Source organism: Pogona vitticeps, chromosome 2 (assembly GCF_051106095.1).
Source record: "Pogona vitticeps strain Pit_001003342236 chromosome 2, PviZW2.1, whole genome shotgun sequence".
Lineage (NCBI taxonomy): Eukaryota > Metazoa > Chordata > Lepidosauria > Squamata > Agamidae > Pogona > Pogona vitticeps.
The window spans coordinates 66,574,035-66,589,875 of NC_135784.1; the positions used below are offsets into that span (position 1 = coordinate 66,574,035).

The 15,841-nt window shown below is 39.0% G+C and overlaps 1 protein-coding gene across 29 annotated transcripts in view; it reads left to right on the top strand.

Moving 5' to 3' along the window:
* The window catches only part of ERC2 (ELKS/RAB6-interacting/CAST family member 2), an 817,272-nt gene that overhangs the window by 477,999 nt on the left and 323,432 nt on the right, over nucleotides 1–15,841 (top strand). For 28 of the 29 annotated variants that reach the window (XR_013541661.1, XR_013541663.1, XR_013541666.1 and 25 more), the window contains one exon: nucleotides 4,208–4,368. Coding sequence is in view for 2 of the 29 variants with exons in the window: in XM_078385331.1 (XP_078241457.1) it covers nucleotides 4,208–4,368 (161 nt within the window). In the remaining 27 variants the exon portion in view is untranslated. Of the gene's footprint in view, nucleotides 1–4,207; nucleotides 4,369–15,841 lie in introns of those variants that run through there. The other variant, XM_072989622.2, reaches the window with a different exon arrangement.

A 15,841-nucleotide genomic window follows, 5' to 3' on the forward strand; every position in this document is an offset into this window, starting at 1 on the left:
GGAGAGACACCAGCCCCACCATGGCACCCAAGATGGCTGACAGATCTAGTGGTGCCCATCCCCACTCAGCTGAGGCACTGAGGCACAAGCACCAGCACAAGAGAAGAAGGAGGCTTGCTGAAGAGTGGGAAACAGCTGATGCCTGCCCGCTGCCTCTGTCCTCCCTCACTGAAAGACTCCCCCAGCCCTGAGTTTGTCTTGTTTATTACAAGGACTGCCTCCGTTATGAGAACGGAGGCCAGTACAGAACTGATTATATCCAGGGGACTAGTGGGAAACTCAGCTCCCTGAGGTTGGGAGATTGATAATGGGTAATCACTGTGTAAAGCACTAATTCAATAAAGAGCCCTCTCACCAGCAGCCTGGAGCTGATGGATTTATTGACAGGAGACCCCAGGGCCTCTGGCTTTGCCAAAGGTGGGGGTGCTCACATAGTGATAACCTACATCCCTACAACATGGAGAGTTTTCAGGTTGTAGTTACTGATTGCATTTCTTGCTCACCAGTTCAGTAGAACTAAGTGTGTGTGGGGGAGGGGCTGTTTCTCTCTCTCTCTCTCTCTCTCTCTCTCTCTCTCTCTCTCTCTCTCTCTCTCTGGTGAAATGGGACAGTTTGACATTCCCAGCTAAAGCAGAATAAATGCAGGGGCAGTTCCTAGGATTGGGCTCCTTGCAGCTGAGAAGTGCCTGTAAGAAGGAAGTGTAGAGCTGCTCATCTAAAGCACCCAAAGAGATAGGCACCCAAATTCTGTTTAAAAACCTTCAGTGTAGGAACCACAGCCTTCTGAGGTAGCCCATTGTACTGATTAACACCTCTTCTATTAGGAATATTTAGGAAGAATTTCCTTTCCTCTAATCTGAGTCCATTAATTTGGGCCCTGCCTTCTAGAATTGCAAAATGAAAAGTTTTGTTTCCATCTTTCATACGACAGTTCCTTAGATATTTGAACATAGCTATGATATCACCATCATATGCTAATTGGGCCAGCGTAGTGTAGTGAATAAAATGTAGTCTAGGACTCAGAAGGAGACATGGGTTCAGTAAATTTGCCTTTGCCATGGAAACTCACTGGAGGGTGAGCAGTGGTAAACCACTCTTTAAACGTCTTACAGTCTTCAAAAACTGTATTAGAATTGCCACCGTTCATTGCCTAAGAACAAATGAAACAACAATCACATTTCAAACTTCTCTTCTCCAGGTTAAGCATACCCAATTCTCTCAAGCATTCCTCATAGGTTTCTAAGCTCATTACTATTTTGGTCACACACTTCTGGGTTAAGGATTGTAAGAATGCTCTCCAATTTTCTCATCCTTGGGTTTTTTTCAGAATTTTTATTTTATGTTATTTTATTTAAATATTTATTTAAAAGGAGTGTTATCAGTTGAGATGCCTTATTAAAAAACAGTCAACATTGTTTTTTTTATTAGAGTGAAAAGATCACTTTTTGTCAGTGATATTTGCCAAACCCCCATTTAAAAAATTGAACTAAAATCTGTATTTTGCCTTAGAAGCCTTGTGTTCTGTCCAGATTATAGGGTTTTCTATGCTAAATACAAGGGTTATTTGTGCAAAATACTTTTCTGCAAAAAATGCTTTGACATAAAGTATGGTGTATTCCCAAAAAAGTGTCAACATGTGGAAAATGCACAAAAATTCTTGGAATTGATTTGTGGAACCATACCAAGAAAAACAATTGTCTGTCCCATTGCAGCAAAGAATATAATTTGAGAATTAAAGAAGTGAAGCTGTACCCAATATGTTTGGGCAAATATTAGTTAGAATCCTATTACGTATGCTGGCAAAATCAAATTGGCATAAATCAAAATGGTCAATTGCCACTAGTTGAGAATTTGACGCTTCTATTTGCGCCTCGTGGCGCAGTGGCTAAACCGCTGTACTGCAGCTAAAACTGTGCTCAAGACCTGGGGTTCAAATCCCAGGTAGCCGGTTCAAGGTTGACTCAGCCTTCTATCCTTCCGAGGTCGGTAAGATGAGTACCCAGCTTGCTGGGGGGGGGGGCAATGTGTAGCCTGCATAACTAAATTGTAAACCGCCCAGAGAGTGCTTGAAGCACTATGGGGCGGTATATAAGCAGCATGCTTTGCTTTGCTTTGCTTTGTTGCATGCCATGTCATGCCACCAGTTCTCAATGACAAATATAATTATTGATTTCTGAATTACTGGCAATTATGCTGTTCAACCTATGCCAGTGTATGTAAGCAATAGGGTTTTGCCCATTATAACCAATATATTAAACTGAAATCCATTTTTATATTTACTGTATGCATTTGATATGAACAGATTCCTACAGTACGCAGTTGTGTTCCTGCTAGGTCAGTATCTGCTAATTCACAATTTGTTTGTTTGTTTAGTCATTTCTGTTCTGCTTTTCTCACAGTGAAGTGCCACAGTGAAGGTCATGAATAAAACAAGTTAGACTAAAAGCACACTTTAAAAGCATATATGTACACATCCAGAAGTGGCCCAATTAGTGATCTACCTAAAAAGGCAGGTCCTTAATTGTCATTGAAAAGACAAAAGGGAGGGGGCCAGCTTAACCTCCTGAAGGAGAACAATTCACAACCTGGGAGCAGCCACACACAAAAAGGCTCTTTTGTGGGAAACTGTTGTAATGGGAGTTGTGTGGTCCCTGTAACTGGTCCCAGCCAGTAATCTGGTTGCAGGATTTTGCATATAATGAATGCTAATATAACTGTGGACTGCCAACCACTAGTCTATAATATGGTCAAGATGTAAGTCAGCAAGGTATTAGGTGCAGTACCAACAGACTTCCCCTTAGTATCCATGGAAATTCTGGCATCCACAGATTATGGCATTGTTGTGGGCTGCCTTAACCATGAATGAAAGAAGCCAATTGTTGCATAGTGCAGACAGAAGAGCCCCATACTGTGAGCTAGTAATCCCATTTTAAAAAGAAATCTGGCAGCCACATAGACAACGTAACATCCTTTCCAGTGCAGGCCACTATTGGAATGTATAGCTAGGGCTTCTTGCAGAGCAAATGGTACTTCTTGGAACACTCGCAATCAGCAGTCCACAACTCTGTTGTCAAGAGAAGTACCACAGCACAGTACGGATAGACCAGAGTGTGAAGGCAATTTGTTTAGTAACAAATTCCATTTTCCACTGATCACCCAGAACAAAGTTACTCTCCTCTGTAACAGCCATGGGTATAATTTACTACTTTTCAGGGGAATATTATTCATTACTGGTATATGTATGGGCATTTGGCCTTAAGCAGTGAGAGGAGGAAAGAGGAAAAATCATGATGTAACTCCTTTTGTGCTTCCGCCTCACTTGTGTTGCTTTGCGAGCCAGGTGCTGTGCAGCAAACAAGGAGGAGATGGGGATGAGAGGCACCAGGCACTTTTTACAGAGTGATGCTGCACACTTTTTGCTTATTGTTGTATTTTGTGGAGTCTTTTTGCATTTCCTCCCTGTCCCTCTTTCCTCAACCTCATCTTTTCCATTTCCTGAACTGTACTCTAAAGCAAATCAGCCTGTTTACTCTCTTTCAGAAAAATAGAGGGAATAAACCAGAGATAATTAATACCTAAACCTCCAATATGAGAGTGAGGGGTTGTTGTTAAAAGCTGCAGACAATTCCTTTTATCAGTCTTCAACAGAATTAAAGAGAATGTATTTCTCTGTATATTTAGTAGGATAGGATATCTATACTGTAAAGGCTATCTGGCACTGAAGATTTTGTGAAATAAAATTAAGGTGCCGTCAATATATTTTTGTCAAAAAGTATCTTGAGGGTTATAGAGTACCACAGTTGTTAATGAAGCCAATATTGTGTTTGTTATTTTTACTGTCAGAGGTGTTTAAGGGATATTCTTGGGGGAACTGTGGAGCATTTTCCTTCCATTTTCAATGGTGATGTGTTAATATTGACCGACACAACGGATTATTTTCTAATAATATTAGAAAATAATCTTAGAATTGCAGAGCTGGAAGGAACGCCATGGATAATCAAATCCAGCCATTGCCGAGGTGTCACAGTGGTGGAATTGAACACCTAACCTCTGGCTCTGCAGCCAGATATCTAAACCACTGGGCTATCCAGCTTTACTGTTCCCTGAAAATAGCAGATACCTGACAAGGTTGTGGGAACCCAAACTGGAACTACCTTTTTATTTGTAAATTATAATTTTGATCACTTAATTCATGTATATTTTTCAGTTAGAAGAACTAAGGAATGCGCTGGATAAGACCAGGCAAGAACTGGAAGCCACCAAAGCACGGCTTGCCTCAACACAGCAGTCTTTGGGTGAGAAAGAAGCACATTTGGCCAATTTAAGAATAGAACGGAGAAAACAGTTGGAAGAAATACTGGAAATGAAGTAAGTACATTTATACCTTTTTGTTTTAATAAGGTCCAAAAAATGGATGATAAATTTTGCTATTTTAAGTCTACGTGCATTAATTCATGTGTTGAGTTTTCATACACAAATTTGTTTGAACCCAGAATATGTTTTGATCAGTGAATTCAATAACTTGAGAAGTATCATACGTAGCACATATTCAGCCCAGACCTCTTGCTTACTTGTGAGAGGTGAAATTCCCCCGATATCTGGTTAATCTGCAGGGTTACATGAACCTGAAGAACATTTGGGTATGGAATGGGCTAGCATTAATGACAAGGCAGTGGGTTTTTTTTAAGAAACAAAAACAAAGGCTTTGCTGCCGTTTCAAGAGGATGCTTGACTAACCTCAGCAGTTAAGCAGCATTTGCTTTGTAAACTGAGATGTGGTGCCCTGAGGGAACGTTATGGCATGATGGAGCATTATTTGCATTGGAGGCTTGCTTCCCGTATTTCCAAGGAAAAATCACTGGCTTACTGACAGCAGCAAAACTGACGGTTGATGCTCTGGCAAAACCTTTTTAGTTTAAAGAATAAGAAGAGGGGAAAAAGCCCTCCTCTTTTTCAAGAGAAGTGTGCCCCACACAAACGTTCATCAGATAACTCCCATCAAATGTTACTCATGTAGAGGTGGTATTTGATTTTTGCCTCAGGAGTATAGATAAATACTAATCATAGCTTCAAGCTTCAGAGATATTAATAATAGCTGAAAGACTTAGAATCACAAGTTCCTCAATTTTTGAGGCTCTTATTTATCTGAAGTATCTCAGTATTAATGTATCACATTAAATACTAATCATAGGTATATAAATTTTCCCCTTACATTTAGTCAGTGTTGCTTGCACGTGCAACACCCTCAATAGTATCCTAAGGAGAGAGGCAGGTCCAAGATAATAGTATATGAAACTCAGTGAGTCTAGGAACTGTTACTATCTTGTCAACTTTGAAAAGATACATGTTGCCAATAAATAAATAATATATTTTCATTTTTAAATGAAATGTTTTTAAAGCTTTTAAAATCCTGGCTTTTATTTATTTATTTATTTATTTATTTATTTGATTTTTACCCCGCCCCTAGACCATGTCTACTTTTGATGTTTTACTTAACTTAGTTAAATTAGACAACAGAAATGATATGATTCAAGATACATTTTAAAACCTCTGAAGCAGTTGTTTGTAGAGAGAACCCTGACCGGAGAGCCATTCATTACATTCCCATTTTGGTGACTGTATTATTGCTAACCTAGAACAGACTGTCTTACATATTAGTACTGGAGAAATGGATTACTGTGCAACAAAGCCCAAATTATAAAAGATGTAGTGCTTGTCAAAGGAAATTTTTGGTAGCTAACAGCTGTGACCTCAGTGTATTATGTCTGGGAGAATATCATGTTCCTGAAGAATTCCAAAACTGTTTCAATCTCTATGACAGGGTAAAAATGATAAGGTCACTTATTCTTCGTCCTTCTAATAGTGTATTTTCCATACTGGGTGTAATGAGATAAAAAGGGAAGATGAGTTTTAAAAATATGTTGCCAAGATTATAAAACAAAACTGCAGAAATGCTATGAATAAGCATTTACGAATATGTATTTACAATCACTAATTAAATTGAACTTCTCACTCTAATGATAAGCATACATAATTAATTCAATTTGCAAGAGACTTATTCTTGCCCCCAACAAGAGTAAGGCCAGTATGGGCAAATCTATAGAGAAGAATGAATGCAAGTGACAAGTATTTTATATATGAACTAAAAAAGAGGACAATTTGTAAATACAATGCCTTTCTCTACAGATCAACTGTACTGAAACCAACCATTTAATGGGACATGATTATTTCAGGCAGCCAGTTCAAGATTACATATAATAAATGACATCCTTCAGAAACATGTAAAAATATGTAGACAAAATCATAGGGATTACCGGAAGTAAAACAAATCCTGTTCAGATTTTGCTAGTAGGGTTGGACATGTTAGTCCGTTTGCAAGGAAAAACTGGAAGGCATCTTGTGGCACTTTATGGACTAACAGGTTTGGTTGAGGACATGTTTTTATAAACCACAGCTCGTTTCATCAGGTGCATGTGGTCATGTTTTTCTGAAGAATAATAAATTTTGCACACCTTGGGGGAATTTTATTTTGTCATTCAAAAAGTATTGTCTGCCTGTTTTTGTTTGTTTGTTTGTTTGTCTGACGATTGGAATACCGTACTTTTAAAGGGCACTCATGCTGTGTCTTTCTAGAAGGGTACACAGTCGTTGTCTTTTTGACTCATTAAAACAAATTGCCTGTTACGTTGAGCACAAGTAGGAGCATGTAAAAATGTTCTTTAGGCTGTTTCCCATTGGGGCAAGATGATCTACTGGCTTTTAAAAGATGATGATGGTATACAGTATATGTTGTTATTGTTATGTGCTGTCAAGTTGCCTTTGACTTATGATGACCCTGCCAATAAGAGATCTCCAAAGTGTCCTATCCACAAAAGCTCTGCTCAGCTCTTGTAAACAAGCTTCTGGTTTCCTTTGGGAGCCAGTCCATCTCATATTTGGTCATTCTCTTTTCCTGCTGCCTTCAACATTTCCCAGGACTATTGCCTTTTTGAGACAATCTTGCCTTCTCATGAGCTTGCCCAAAGTATGACAGCCTTAGTTTTATCATTTTTGCCTTTAGAGGTAATTTAGGCTTGATTAGATCTAGGACCCACTTCTTCCTCTTTCTGAAAGTCCAGGGTATCCACATAGCTCTCCTCCAGTATCATAAAATTAATCTTTTTTCCCTATCACTTTCCTATTACTGTCTAGATTTCATACCCATATATGGTGATTGTGTGGATGATCTTTGTCTTGGTATATACATTACCAATGATGGATACAGTATTAAATATTTTACAGTACTCTGTTTCCCGGAAAATAAGACCTATCCTGAAAATAAGCCCTGGTATGATTTTTCAGGGTGCTCATAATATAAGCCCTACTCCAAAAATAAGCCCTGGTTAAGTGAAACCTCGCCCTTCACTATTGTGCAGCAAACAGAAGAAGATGACATGACTGTATTTGAATAAATGTAGATTGTAATACATGAAAAAAATAGAACATCCCCTGAAAATAAGCTCTAATGCATTTTTGAGCAAAAATTGAAATAAGACCCTGTCTTATTTTCGGGGGGAAACGGTATTATATATATATAAAAATTCAGGCTAGTGATAGATTTAGGGGTAGAATAGGGAGATTTTTATTCTAAATAGCTTATAGATTGCAAAGGAATTTACTTCTGAAGTTTTTTCCTATTATTTTCATGCCCTGTCATCTTACAGTTCCTTGGTTTTAATAAAAAATTGCAGAAGATTGTAATCTCATGCTTGTACTACATACATATTAAATAATGTTAATTTTAACTTTTATATGCACATAGTAAATATAAACAATCCACAACAGGAAAAGGGTTGGCAGCATAATATCCCATCACTGAATATTAAAATTGAAGTATATTCTGTGTTATTAGTAATGGATGATTATACTGTTGGTATATAGAAGTGGTCATCAGGCAGGTATCTGTATATTTTCATTTTTCAGATAACCTGCTAATTTAGTCAATGGATGTAAAACATTTTAATATTTAGCATTTTATTATTTAAATAATACTGACAGAATATATTTTGTGTCTTCTGGCATGCAGCCAAATCTACATGAATTGTATACTTAAGGACTTTCAGAGTGATTTCCTATGCTTATATTATGTTAATGTTTTATCTTCTAACCTCCTGTGGCTTACATTGCCAAGTTTCATTTTAATTTATGGTGTATAATCAGTTGTCTGTTTTTAAATGTCTACTTCCAAGTGTCATTACAAAATCTTTCTAAGAGCAATGAATAATTCTAAGAAATTTAGAGTGAAGGAAAATGATGACTTAATTCAGAAATGGCTAGCTGTCACTTCTTATATATACGCTTGCAAGGAGGAACATTTGTCAGGTAAGTATTTATCAGGAGATGAGACATTTGGTAGTGGAAGAATTACGCATTCTTATATTTGACCGGTGCAATACTTTGAAAGAGTGAAAACACAATCTGTATTATATGGAAATATGGAATAGATTTCAGTTAATTGACAAGTGTGTATGTATGTTATCAATGTTATCATAACCCTTGAGTCTATTGTGTGATACCATTAAATAGTTTCTACTAGGACAATTTTGTTACAGTACACTTTTTAAAATTTTCTCTGTATTTTCTCCCATGCCGCTCAATTAGCAGGATAATATGTATTATAATATATCATTTTTCCATAATGTTCACAAATGTTTTACCATTTTCCCCCAGACATAAATAAAATAGAATCTCAGAGAGGAGATTTGTACATGCAATGCATAAAGTCACCCAGGAATATTAGTATCATTAAAGTATCCCTTATGAATCTTTCAATGATGAATTCAAATTTACTGGCTGAAGTCCTTTTGATGCGACTACACCTGGAGGAACATGGTGAAGTCACTGGTGAGGGAACTTTTTGCTAATGAAAAACTTCCTTCTTCTGTCTCATGGCTTCTATATAATAAAATGGATTATACATAGGTTGTACAACCTGAGAAAGAAAAGAGAGAAGTGTTTAGTGACTGAAAATCCCCCCTTGCTGGTGACATCATCACTCTTCCTTCTTAGGCATCCTTCAGTCTTGAGAGACTATGGTAACGTGCTCTGTATCGAGGACTTGGAACAGCATCTAGTGTGGCTGAAAAGGCCAATTCGAGAGTGACAATCCCTTCCACATTGAAGACAAATACAATCTGTCCCCTGTCCAGCTCCCTGATTTTGCTGCTTCTGGGACTGCCTCTTTGCCTCGGCCTACTGGATAAGGGTCTCTTCAAATTGGGAGAGGCCGTGATGTAACGCCTGCCTCCAGGCTGAATGGTCAGATGTCAAGGTTTCCCATCTGTTGAGGTCCATTCCTAAGGCCTTCAGATCCCACTTTCTTTCTTTCTTTCTTTCTTTCTTTCTTTCTTTCTTTCTTTCTTTCTTTCTTTCTTTCTTTCTTTCTTTCTTTCTTTCTTTCTTATTTATTTATTTATTTATTTATTTATTTATTTATTTATTTATTTATTTATACATACATACATACGTACATACATACATACATACATACATACATACCCCGCCTATCTGGTCATTTCGACTACTCTAGGCGTATCACAGCTGTGGTCTCCCTCTGGGGCAATTTCCCTGCACTAATTCTCCATACAAGAGATCTTTTGGAATCCGACCATCAGCCATTCTCACGACATGCCCAAGCCAATGTAGACGTCACTGTTTCAGTAATGTATACATGCTGAAAATTCCAGCTCATTCTAGGACTACTCTATTTGTAACTTTGTCCTGCCAGGTGATACCGAAAATGCGTCGGAGACAACGCATATGGAACGTGTTCAGGTTCCTCTCCTGCCATGCACAAAGGGTCCAGGACTCACTGCAGCCTCAGGACACAGGCTCTATAGACCTGGATCTTGGTATATGTCATCAACTTCTTATTCAGCCATACTCTCTTTGTGAATCTAGAGAACATGGTAGCTGCTTTCCCAATGCATTTAATCCAGCTCGACATCTAGGGAGAGAGTGTCAGAAATTGTTGAGCCAAGGTACACAAAGTCATGAACAACCTCCAATTCTTGCGTGGAGATGGTAATAGAGGGAGATGAGTCCACGCCCTGGACCATGACTTGTGTTTTCTTCAGGCTGATTGTTAGTCCAAAGTCTTGGCAGGCCTTGCTAAAATGATTCATGAGCTGTTGCATGTCTTCAGCAGATTGGGCAACAATGGCTGCATCATCGGCGAAGAGGAAGTCCCACATGCATTTCAGTTGGACTTTGGTCTTTGCTGTCAGTCTAGAGAGATTAAAGAGCTTTCCATTTGATCTAGTCCAGAGATAGACAACTTCTGTTGCAGTTCCAAAGGCATGTTTCAGCATGAAAGCAAAAAAGATCCCAAACAGGGTCAGCGCAAGAACACAACCCTGTTTCACTCTGCTTTGGATGTCAAAGGGATCTGATGTTGAGCCATCAAAAACTACAGTGCCCTTCATTCCCTCATGAAAGGGCCTGATAATGTTGAGGAGTCGAGGTGGCAGGCATAGTTATGCCAACAGAAATTTCAACAGAGTCCCTATGTATGTTCAGGAAAATTTGGTAGCTTGCCTTTCCAAGTTTTAGAAATCCATAGTGATGTTCAGTATCATACATTTTAAATGCTGCATCAGTCCAGTGGGAGGACTTTTCTTTGTGTACATCACTTGGCACTGATACACCATCTAGAAGTCTTGTACCTTTGTGGGTGAGATTAGTTAAGTGTTGAACGATCTTTGTGATATAGAGCCATGGAAAGCGCCTTCTGTTGTACTTAATTTTATAGGCTTTTTTGTCAGTCACTTCAACAGAGTTACACCCTTGAGCCACCTTTTCCTTTTTAGTATTTGCATACGCATTGTGTGATTTTTTTTTTTGCTTTCAATGTTGTCTTTGGATGATGTAAGCTGCCTTGGGTACTTCTTAAGGAAAAAGGAGGAGAAAAAGTGTTTTAAATAAATACAGTGGTGCCCTGCTGGATGATTACCTCATTGTACGACGAATCCGCTGTACGATTAGGTTTGTGCGATTGCTATTGCGATCGCAAAACGATGTGTCTATGCGGAAAATTCACTTTATGATGATTGGTTCCCTGCTTCAGGAACCGATTTTTCGCTTAACTATGTTTTTAGAACAGCTGATTGGCGGGTCGCAAAATGGCCGCCCGCTGTGCAAAATGGCTCCCCGCTTTGTTTTAGGACGGATTCCTCGCTATATAGGCACCGTAAAATGGCTGCCCTATGGAGGATCTTTGCTGGACAATGAGGTATTTCGTCCATTAGAACACATTAACCGGTTTTAATGCATTCTAATGGGATTTTTATTTTCGCTTGACGACGATTTTGCTCTACAGCAATTTCTCTGGAACGGATTATCGTTGTCAAATGAGGCACCACTGTAAGTAATAAATACATATAGTTGGTGATTAGGACATGATTTCTATAGACACACACAAGCCAATTAGGATCAAACTGTTCTTTTTCTGTTCATCCCTAGCATTTTCATTAACTTTTTCTGATAACTCATTAGTTGTCGTTTTTTTAAATAGCTTTTCAATAAATATATGGATTAGTTTCTTAGATGGTATGTGTCTGGCACAATCAAACTTGCTATGCACTCTAACTGGTACTTGTACAAAAAAATTTCTAGTTACAGGATTTTGCACTGGCAATGGAACCTGTTACATACAGAAGCCTGTATCAGACCTTGATCTCTGAATTCTGGCAACTCATGTGTCTTTAGAAAGAAAACATTCTTAATAAGCAGAAAAGTCCAACATATTGCCATGAAAGTAGGCAAGGTAGGGAAAACAGGGGGGAAACACTAGTGAACTAAAGACAAGAGACACATTATGGCTGCATATGCGCCCTTCAATTTGATGTGTTAGGAGACATGTCAAAATGGAGAGTATGTGAGGGTGCTGGTGTTTATTTCTTTACTAATAAATGTACCTGGCTTTACCTGGGTTATAAAGCCCTACCCCAGTGTTCTGTCTCTCTTTTTCTTGCTTCAGTGTTTGTTTTTTCTCAGTCAGTACTCAGTATTCAATCAGTACATCTCTTCTAGTGGAAAAGGTGCTCCCTGTTTAAAAGTTTGGGGATATCAATTTCACTATTATATTCCCCCAAGTATTATAACTAAAACAATAGTATTTTCAGTCTATATTGTTTGTAAGGGTTGAGTGTTTCCTTTCTTTCTCTCTCTCTTCTCCCTTCTCCCCCCTTTTCTTTTTTGACACCACATTGCTGTATGGTAAAATAAAAATGGCCAGAACCCTAGTAAAAAAGAGATGAAGTAGGAATAGGAAGAGTAGGAATAGCCATAGGAAAGGCTTTCTTCGTGGGCTTTTATCACTTGTGTTTCACAAAACGGTCCAGCAAACATCTACAAGAAAGTGCTTTTAAAATCTACTTATCGTTGATACCAGTTGGGGCTCTGGGGGACCCAGTTAGGTAAATAAGCAACTAGTTATTTACGTTGGGGAACTTCTGCTTACCTGTTCAAAAGTTTGTGTAGCTCTCACTGGTTTGGAAATTTTGGGGGAGAAAGAAATAAAATTTCAAAAATATATGACTTAGCTTTATCAATTGACCCATACTATACAGTTTCAGAGTGATGTACAGAAAATAAAAGGAACATAGAAACTTCCAGAAAAGCAATTAATTAGCATATAATTAAAACATTATGTTGGCAAGATTCCAACTGAATAGTTGCTGTTACTCGTATATACCATCAAGTTGGAACCAATGTGCAGCAACCCTAATACAGTACTGCTTTCAAGGTAAATGAGATATTTAAGGGGTGGTTGTGCCACACATCTAGTGAGTTTCCATGTCTGTGGGGATTTGAACCCAGGCCTCTTGAGTCCTAGTCTGTCACTTTATCCACTACACCTCACTGGGTATCTATATAAATCTGGTGTAAATGCAATAGTGCTGTCAATAGTTACTTATTCTGACCACTTAGTCCATCTGGCCTCATGTTGCCAATTCTGATTGTCAGTGGCTCTTCTGTGTTTCTAGCTGCACCTGGAGACTATTGACATTCCTGTTTTGTCTCATCTCAAAGACAGATCCTACGTTGCTTCCAAACTCAGACACGTTCTAGTGTGTTCAGCTTCATGTGATGGTGAATATTTCTAAATATCACAAATAAAAACCAATTAAAAACACAGTGTAACAGGTGAAGTGTACAGAGGATTGGAAATCTTGGAAGAATAAAAAGATCCTTCAATGGCACTAGGAAAGAGAGCTATTCATATTCCAGCAAAGAAGATGGAGCCTTCCTCCTCCATCCTCAAAATCTCTGACAGAAGTAATCATCTCTGCGGCAGAACCTTAGTGGAGCCTAACAAGAGATGCCACACCAACATGTATAGGAGGACTATGACACATACTTTCCCATGTCATTAGACAATGCTTTTGCATAAAACTGAGTCTTTGAAAGAAATTGATAATGACAAAATTGGGACAAGCAGGTACTTTCTGTTTATAATAATAACTTTTTGTCAACTGGAATGTTTCAAAGCATTTTATCTTTGTGTGTGTAGTTTTTCACGTATAAAGACTGAAAAATATGTTATGAAGGTAGTTTTTATAAATCCTTTCAGCAGCAGGGTTCAAGGTGCAGGAGTTAATTTTTCCTCTCATTTCATATATACTACAGTGTATTTTATATAATCTTCAGTAAATAGGCAGCATATTTATTTTCTCAGCAAATGTGCTCTTTGAAATAGTGGGGCACTTTGGTTGGCTTTTTACAACCTGCAGTGTGCTTCCATTTAATTGTAGGGTCCATGCTGAGAGCATAGAGAGTCATATCCCAGATTAAATACAAACAAAACAGCAGGATGTTGATACAACTGTGACTTCCACAGGAAGTAGTTAGGATGGTAATATGGCTTTGGAACTTGGGTGGAAATTTTCCTGTGACTCAATTTCTGTCTCATAGATCTGTAACCCAGTATGTCTTGACTAACTTTTTTGACACCAGCTTGCCAACACCATAAAAATTAGAAGAATCCATAAAATGAAGAGGTTTCTGAAAGAAAAAAACCCCAAAAGAGAAAAATGGCAGTAAACTATATCTTTTTAAGGGGGGTTTGAATAACTGTTTACTTAGAAAACACCTTTAGTCACTTAAAGGTATTTAAATGATGCTGCTGATTTTTTAGTTACATCCATTGTTAGCAAATCAGCAATAATAAATATTTAGAGAACATGGGAGCATTTTATACATGCTCTCAATTTAGCAACTGTAGAGTAGCATAGTAGAAGGTAACACTGAGAGAAGATCTTTTATAGAAAATAGTGTGACACTCAAGCCAGCCCTTGCTATTACTGTGCAAAAGAGAGCAATGGTAAACCAGTACTGAATATCAATACCTTAAAATCCTATGATGTTCAGTTTGCTGGGGATGTGAAGAATAACCAATACACTCTTCATGCTCACCAATATAGCATGATACTTCAATAAGGAGTTACAAACTTATAAGAGGGAAAGACAGAGGTTTTTTTCTTTTTCATTAAGTCTCTCTGTGATTTGTAGAAAAAAAGAATATCTGTTTCTTATTGACATACACAGAAAAATCACTAAGAGACTGGCTTTTAAGAAACAGGCTACCAACCAATCAATCTGTTCTAGAAACTGTGTAATGTCCGAGAATATACCCTTTCACTTCCATTTCGACCTCCTACTATCGAAACAAGTTTGTACCTAGCAACCTGACTTCCCCACCTCCTTTTGAGTTAGCCTGATAGAGAGGCTTTTTGCAGCTACAGCCCAGATGGAGCCTAATCATTAAAAATACAATTACTATATTAATTAAGACACTTAATTTAAGAAAAGGATTACCAAGATGGGGTAGGATAGGAAAGAAGAAATAAAAAGACTTAGCTGACTGGAGTGGAGGCCTGCCTAAATAGCCAAGTTTTTAATTGTCTTTTAAAAACACCCAGCGAGGGTGCCAGCCAAATTTCTGTTGAGAGGGCATTCCACAGCCGAGGGGCCACCGCTGAGAAGGCCCGGTTTCTAGTTTTTTCCTTCCGAGCCTCTCTCGGCGTCAGGCCCCTCAGCCGTCCCTGCTGGCTATGGTGGGTGATTCGGGTAGATCTGGGTGGGAGAAGACGTTCTGCCGAATATTGAGGTCCCAAACCGTTTAGGGCTTTATAAGTGATCATTAGCACTTTGAAGTCGACGTGGAAACGGATGGGCAACCAGTGCAAAGCAGCCAGAGTGGGGGAGATGTGTTGGTGTTTTCTCAACCCACTAAGTAGCCTGGCTGCCGCATTCTGGACCATCTGAAATTTCCGCATCAGCCTCAAAGGCAGCCCCACGTAGAGTGCGTTACAATGGTCTAATCTCGAGATTATGAGTGCATGTACTAGAGTAGTGAGGGCCCCCCGATCAAGATATGGACACAGCTGGGCAATCCGCCATAGATGAAAATAGGCGGAGCGGACCACGGACTCCACCTGGGTTTCCATGGTAAGCGCCGGGTCCAGATGTACCCCCAAGCTGCGAACCTCATTCTTTGCAGCAAGGGTCGTCCCCCTGAAAGAAAGGGAGGTACCTATACCGCTGACAGAAGGACCACCCACCCTCAAGATCTCTGTCTTGTCTGGGTTCAGCCTCAACCCATTCAACTGCATCCATTCCAGTACAGTCTTCAGGCAGCGCTGGATGGACAGAACGGCATCCACTGAGGTAGATGAGAAGGAGATGTAGAGCTGCGTGTCATCAGCATACTGGTGACATGAGGCTCCACACCCCCTGATGACCCCCCCAGCGGCCTCATTTAGATGTTAAACAGCATTGGAGAGATGATCGACTCCTGTGG